This window comes from Echinops telfairi, unplaced genomic scaffold, assembly GCF_000313985.2.
Source record: "Echinops telfairi isolate 266 unplaced genomic scaffold, ASM31398v2 ScPeMD7_7469;HRSCAF=8507_1, whole genome shotgun sequence".
Taxonomy (NCBI): domain Eukaryota; kingdom Metazoa; phylum Chordata; class Mammalia; order Afrosoricida; family Tenrecidae; genus Echinops; species Echinops telfairi.
Genome location: NW_022111373.1, coordinates 119412023 through 119419371, shown reverse-complemented (window position 1 = coordinate 119419371; position 7349 = coordinate 119412023). Strand labels below are relative to the sequence as shown.

Genomic DNA, 7349 nt, shown 5'->3' with positions numbered 1-7349 from the left:
GGCAGCACTCCGTCCTGCGCCTCTGCCCTCACATAGCGCTCTTCACGCGTGTGCCTGTGTAGCTTCTATGGGGACACGGGGCCAACTGGATGCGGGCCCCTCTCACCTGGACCGGAGCACCTCTGCAAAGGCCCTGCTCCGTGTAGCGTCTCCATCCCCGGCACTGGGGATGGATACTTTCGGCTTTTTTTTTGGGGCCGGGGCATGATTCAATTTACAAAAGCGTGGGAGACAGGTGTGCTGCGCAAATACCATGAGACACCCAGATGCTGGTATAGAATCGCTTGTCCACAGGGATAGGGAATGCCCAGGGAGGCAGTGAGCTGGAAGTCAGGAGTGACATCATCGAGTGTCGTAAGGAGCTGAGAGCTTTGTTCGAGACTCCTATGCGTACATGACCGAATGCCAGAGAGCCGCCGGACACCTGTAATTGCGCTGGGAAAACCCAACAACCCAGCACTGTCATCCAGGTGATCCTGACTCTCGCGACGGGTAGGGAGGGAGAACTGCCCTGTGGTTTTCGGAGACTAGCTCCTTAAGGGAGTAGAGAGCCTCACGTGTCTCCCCTTGAGCAGCTGGCTGGTTTCAACTGCCGACCTTTCAGCTAGTCGCCCAAAGCGTCACTCACTGAGCCACCAGGGCTCTGGGCACCTGTTCCTAATGGCTTACCAGTTCAACTTACAGACACACCCTACCACTCCACCACCGGGGAGCCTATGCTGGGAAGGAGGTGGTGAAACAGAAGAAGGGAACTTCATCAATGTAGAAATCGTAGACCAATTCGCTTTCCTCCCTTCCCGTAGAAGATCCTCAGCAGTGTAGTGGTTAAAGCACTGGGCCGCTAAGTGCAAGGTCAGCAAGTTAAACTTTACCGGTCACTCCGTGGGAGAAAGATGTGGCTGTCTGTGTCCATAAAGAAGTACAACCTTGGAAACCCACAGGGTAGGTCTACTCTGTCCTATAGGGTCACTGTGAGTTGGAATTGGTGGCAACGGGGATGGTTTGGTTTGTGTTCGATTTCCATAGGCATCTCCTCCATGATTTCCGACTGATGGGCTTTGGCCACGGTGCAATTCCTTCCTCTGTAGACTGATGGCCTGAGCCAGGCGATGTAATCAGGGAGAATCAGGAATTTATCTCTGGGGGTTGCCTGAGCTCTGGTGGTGTGATTAGATGAAGCATTGGACCGTGCATCGTAAAGTCAGCAGTTCAAAGCCACTAGCTGTTCTGGGACAAAAAGATGAGGCTGTCTACTCCTGTAAATTTACAGCCTCAGAAACCCTATTCGGGACATGGGTTATACACTGGGCTGTGACTCACAAGGTTAGTTCAAAACCACTGGCCACTCCACGGGGGGAAAGAGGAGTTGTACTCCCAGAAAGATAGACAGCCCGGGCAGTTCTGCTCTGTCCTCTAGGGTCGCCAGGCGTTGGCAGGGGCTGGACGAGGGTAGGTGAGGGAGTTATATGAGTCGAGCTCACTCAGTGGCAGGGGGGTCATTGCTCTTACAGCCCAGAGACAGGTTTTCTCCATAACGGTGGTGAGCAGAGAGGAGACCCTGGGGCTTTATTTGGATCCCAGGCAGGTTACTAACTTGCACCTGCCCTTTGATGTCATGTACCCACCCACCCCCCACTCTTTATCAAAATCACCTTCACTTGAGAGCCTTCTCTTTTCTTAAAAACTCCAAAACCTCTCACTGCCAGCAGGCCCATTCTGACTCCCAGTGACCCTTTAGGCTTTCAACTCCCACCAAGAGTTAGTCTCGGGAACTCACCTGGACAGTCCTGCCCTATCCTAGAGGGTTCTTTGCCCAGACTCACGCTCAGTAAGGACTACATGCATCTGTTCTCACACACATTGCCATGAAGTTGATGCTGACTCGTAGCGACCCTATAGGGCAGAGTAGAACTGCCCCTGTGGGTTTCCAAGATTGCAACTGTACGAGGATAGAAAGCCCCACCTGTCTCTCACGGAGCTGCTGGTGGTTTTGAGCTGCTGACCTTGTACTTAGCAGCCCAAAGTGTAATCCACTCTGCCACCAGGGCTTCAGACACCTGTTCCTAAGGATCTAAAAATTCGATTTGTGGACACACCCTGGGATGGATCTCGTTCGTAACCTGGATCCTGCGGGTTTTATCTTGCATGCCGCCTCTCTGGCGTGTCCCCGAGAAGGGTTTTCCTTTATTTGTCTTTCAGTGTGGGTGCCATGCTCTCGTGGCTTGGGGTTGGGTCTGGTCTGGTCTTCTTTGGTGTGAATGCCATCTTAGGAATGACATCCCTCTCAGAAACTGTAAAACTCTTCCTGAATTGCCATCCTTGCTTTGTCTCAACTGAAACCTGGAGGTTTTTCAGTCCCTCTGATTACAATATAAATCGCCAACTGTGTTGGCCTGCTTTTCTGTACCGGGATTGAAGTGTTTTTCCACTGCCCCTTCGTCAACATGGTCTACCTCTTCTCGCTGCTTCCCCTCTGGTCCTTATGCCGAAAGGTGCTTGACCGTGCGTGGTCGGGCATGGCCTAACTGTACACATAGTTACATCTTAAAAGAGGGATTGTCAGAGAACTGTTCTGCTTGTTTACTTCCGGTGTATTTTATAGATTGAATTTGATATGCGATATGCAACGGACCTTCTTGAAAGGCAGGACCGTGTTTTTTCAACATTAGCATGGCCTGGCTTGTGTCGCTTGAAAGTGCCAATCTGTGTGTTCTTTTGTCTTCTGAGACTTCCTTCTCTGGAACCACCAGAGAAAATCACATCTCAACGGGAAAGGCTCATTGTAGAGTGCGTCTTGGAAACCATGATGTCAATTTAATCAGAAATTAACTTCTGTGACCCAAACTCCAACGCCCAGAGATCCTCCGTGGGGTCCCAAGGCTGTAAACCTTTGTGGGCGCAGGTAGCCTCCTCCTCCTCCCACAGAGTGGCTGGGGGCAGCAGGGGATCGACCCGCTGACCCACCGGCACCAGCAGGGACCCTGTGCTTCCCAACACTCTCGTCGGCTTTTCCTCCCTGAGAAGTAGAATGTCTCGGAGCTTTGAATAGCATGTTTGACTTTTCGGGAATAGAGGACCCAAAGGTGTTAGCACCATCTTTGTGCATCATCTCTTAACGGTCGCAGACCACAGACAACTCCAAGGCCATCAGTCCTTCTGTGCAGCCTGCACAGTGCTTGAGTCTCAAACCACACCAGACTCCCTGCCATCAAATCTGCTCTGACTCGCAGCAGCCCTGTAGAACGGGGAGAACTGCCCCTGGGACTTTGCGAGACTGTCCCTCTTCATGCCTCATCCTTCTCCCAAGGAGCGACCGGTGGTTTCCAACTGCTGACCTCACAGTTAGCAGCCCAACTTGTAACCACTGTGCCACCAGGGCAGCGTTTAATCAGTACTTACAGTGCAGTCCAGAGATCATCTGGCTCCATGGAGAAACCTGTTGGTGGGCTTTTTCGAAAGCAACGTGTTACGGTCTTTCCGGAACGTCCATAGGATTCCCCGTGGGGGCGGGAGTGGCCAATCAAGTCCTGGCTTACTGTTGGTTGCAACTTGCTTTGTAGGAAAAAGTGCCCGCCACGGGTGGAGAGACCTGGGATCTAGTTGGGGCGCTATCCTTAACCACAAGTGTAACCGCCTCTGACTTTGACCCATAAGCCTCCTCACCGGTACAGTGAGCCCCCAGGGCCCCCAGGACACATTCCAGTTGGAAAGCTGGGACCTCTCTGGGAGAGATCTGCTGAGGAGGCGTTTGCCCACGTGAGGCTTGGCAGCTCCGGGTTCTCGCCAGGGCTGGGCTTAGATCCCATAAACCTTTCCCCTCACATGACAGCCGTTTGCTGCTCCTCAAGGCTGAAGATCATTCTGGGAGGGCATGACAGTCTCTCCCGTCAGCTCTGTGCTCTCTGCTTCTCAGGCATCTCGGACAGACGAGCCCCAAGATCCAGCTGGTCCTGAGGATCCCAAGGGGAACTTGGAGAGTCCCAAGCAAGGCGGCAGTAAGATGAAGCTCAAGAGCCGCCTTTCAGGTGAGTGGGGAGCCCTTGGCCTGGTACGAGCTTCCAGCCGCTGAAGGAGTGGGGAGATCAAAGCCTGCGGGGGTTATCACAGGGTTTCCTCAGACCCCCGGGCTTGCTTTCCATTTAGAGAGGGCATGCCCTGGCACCCGGTGACCTAGCTGCCCTACTGCCCCCATGCATCATTCCCTTGGAGGCCCACCGAAGCGCACGGGCAACCCCCCTCCGTGTGACTCGTCTTAAGCCGGGCCTTCCTGCAGGTGCGATTCATTTCTGCAGGACTTCTGGTGACCCCTTTCCCTCGGGCACGTGCCCCAAGCAGTCCCAGCAGACACAGCTTTAACCTGCTGCGCCGGGGCACCGGAGCGTCCCTCACTTACCTAATGCGTCTCACGGAAGCAAGGGAACAGTGAAGGGGGGGTGAGCAAGGGGCTCTGGGTCTCCCAGGCAGATCCTCAGAGGGGCCAGGAGAAGTTGTGTGGGCAGGGGGTCCCACTGTGACTCTCAGGAGCGTAGGTGAGGCACTTTTACCTTCATTTAAAGAGTTAAAAGCATCAAGGGACTTTAAAAAGTTCACGGACAAGCTCTGTTCCCTTTTCCTTTTCTTTTTTAATACTTTTATTGGGGCTCTTACATCTCATATCAATCCAGACATTCCTCCAGTGTGTCAAGCGCATTTGCACATAGGCCGCCATCATCATTTTCAAAGCATTCTCTGCCCACTTGAGCCCGATATCAGCTCCCCATTTCTTCCCCCACCCTCCCCTGCCCACCCTCCCTCATGAACCCTTGATAAGGTATAGATTATTTTTCTATATCATACATCGTCCTCCATTGCCCCTCACCCACTTTTCCAATATTCATCCCCCTGGGAGGGGGTTCCAGCTTGATCCTTGTGATCGATTCCCCCTTTCTCCCCCCACCCTCCCCTAATCCTCCTGGTATCTCTACTCTCCTTGTTGGCCCTGAGGGGTTTATCTATCCTGGATTACCTGTGTTGCGGGCTCTTATCTGTAGCAGTGTGCATGTTCTGGTCTAATCCGATTTGTAAGGTAGAATTGAGGTCATGATAGTGGGGTGGAGGAAGCACCAAAGAGCTAGAGGAAAGTTGTGTGTTTCATCGGTGCTGTATACTGCACCCTGACTGGCTCATCTCTCTGTGAGGGGATGCCCATTTGTCTACAGATGGGCATTGGGTCTCCACTCCATGCCCGGCCCCCCCATTCACCTTGGGTATGGTTTTATTCTGAGGAAAGAACCAGGAGGCAAAGGATATTTTTAGAGGCCTAAATACAGGCATGTACATATGTAAATATACATGAATAGAACTATGCACTCATATCTATATGTTAAGAATTAAGGTTGTGAACACCCTGGGGGAAAAAAAAGAATTAAGGTCACAGATGGACATTGGGCTTCAACTCAAGTACTTCCTCAACAAGAACACTTTGTTCTAACAATCCAGCGTTCTGTGATGCTCATCTTTCTTGACACAATCACTGAAGACAAAACGGGTGCATAAACAAATGTGTTGAAGAAAGCTGATGGTGCCCAGCTATCAAAAGATATAGCGTCTGGGGTCTTAAAGGCTTGAAGGTAAACAAGCGGTCATCTAGCTCAGAAGCAACAAAGCCCACATGGAAGAAGCACACCAGCCTGTGTGATCACGAGGTGTCAATGGGATCGGGTATCAGGCATCAAAGACCCAGAATAAAACCAGACTCTGTTGCCTTTTCATTCCATGCTCCCCCACGTGGGAGTGTATCAGCTGCGTTGTCATACACAGGCCAGATTCACTATTTTATGTTCATTGCTCCTGTGTCCCCCACCCCTTGCCTTCTGATTCTAAACAAAGGTAAAATATGTTTTGTCGCCCCGAAATGTGCGGGGAGTGGGGCTGTTAGTCCCACCCCTGTTGTGTCTAACATAGAAGCCCACCTGGCTATCCCTGTCCACCACTACCCCCATGAAAAACCACCCGAGTGTAGCAGAAAAACATGTCTGGCTGCACTGGGTTTCTACTCAGCTCTGAGGTGCTGTGTGACCTTGGGCTGGCTTTGTAACCTCTCTGAACTTGTAGTTTATCATATGATAAAGTGTAGTGGTTGTGACTTGGAAAGGCTGGACACAGGTTTCTAGGAGCACACAAGTGCAGCCCACACGTGTTGGAGAAAAAAGAACAAGAAAGAGTTGCTGTCAAATCAGTTTCAGCTCCTATGGACCCGCATGGGGGTTGATGCACTAGGCTGCTTAGCCAAAAACTCGGGGAGTCCACCTGGAGGTGCCGCTGAAGAAAGGTCGGCGTCCTGTGTCAGAAAAATCAGCCGTGGGTCACAGACTTACTCTGACCCCTTGGGGACTCCATGAGTCTATGTCGGCTTGATGGCAGCTAGTTGGCAGATATCCAAACCCAACCCAGCTCACTGCCGTCACCCTGTCGGACAGGGTAGAACTGCCCCTGTGTGTTTCTGAGGCTGTAACTCTCTCTCTGACAGTAGAAAGCCACACCTTTCTTCCTCATGCTAGCTGGTGGTTTTGAAGTGCTGACCTTGGGGTTAGCAACCCAATGCTGTTCCTTCAGGTGGCTGGCATAGAACTAAGAAACACGTCATTTTTAAAACCTGAGAGCTGAAATGAATTGTGATCTTGTACTTGTGACTTGGCATCATTTGGCAGCGTGCGTCTGAGCAGGTGTTAGAACATGGACTTAGGACCCAGAAGAGTGGTGGTGGCAGGGGCTACGGAGAAGTCTGAGAAGAGACTTCCGGAGAGGGAAGTCCCTCGTGCGGAGGGAACCGCCGGCTGCCCTGAGCCCTGCGGAAGAGTGAAGGGAAGGGAGTTCAAGTCCTGTTGGTGTTGGTGTGGTGTGCAGGGAGTCACAGGGACCTGGGGGAGAAGCGATACCTCGGCTCTCTTGGACAGAGTTCGTCAGCACCTTAGAAATGCGTATCTAGGGACCTTTGATCCTGGTGCGGTCTCCTGCCTCATTTTATGGGGCCCACAGGAAAGTCGAGGGAATCCCAAAGGTCATTCATTCGTTGTCAGGAAAGGGCTCTGTCTGTCAGACATTGCTCTTTCTACCCACCTCTGTTCCCTGGGGACGTTGGAAAGCATGTTCTCAGCCCATCTGGGGCTTTAAAGGTCCAAATGTGATAGCGAGGGAAGCTTCCAGATCAAGGATTCTCCCACCCTGTCCACACTACTCATCCAAAATGGGCAGTACACTCCGCTGACCGGTAAATCCAGGGCCGGTCTCCATGTGCCACGGTGGGTGCGCCCTCCCTCCCGGCATCCTCCCTCCGGCATCAGGGCCGTAGCAAGGCAGTGTGGACTAGA

The 7349-nt window shown here is 52.3% G+C and overlaps 1 protein-coding gene across 1 annotated transcript in view; it reads left to right on the top strand.

Annotated features, from left to right (window-relative positions):
* The window catches only part of PDZD2 (PDZ domain containing 2), a 279581-nt gene that overhangs the window by 209074 nt on the left and 63158 nt on the right, over positions 1 to 7349 (top strand). The window contains exon 6 of the mRNA XM_045285268.1: positions 3914 to 4025. Coding sequence (XP_045141203.1) covers positions 3914 to 4025 — 112 coding nt within the window. The remainder of the gene's footprint in view (positions 1 to 3913; positions 4026 to 7349) is intronic.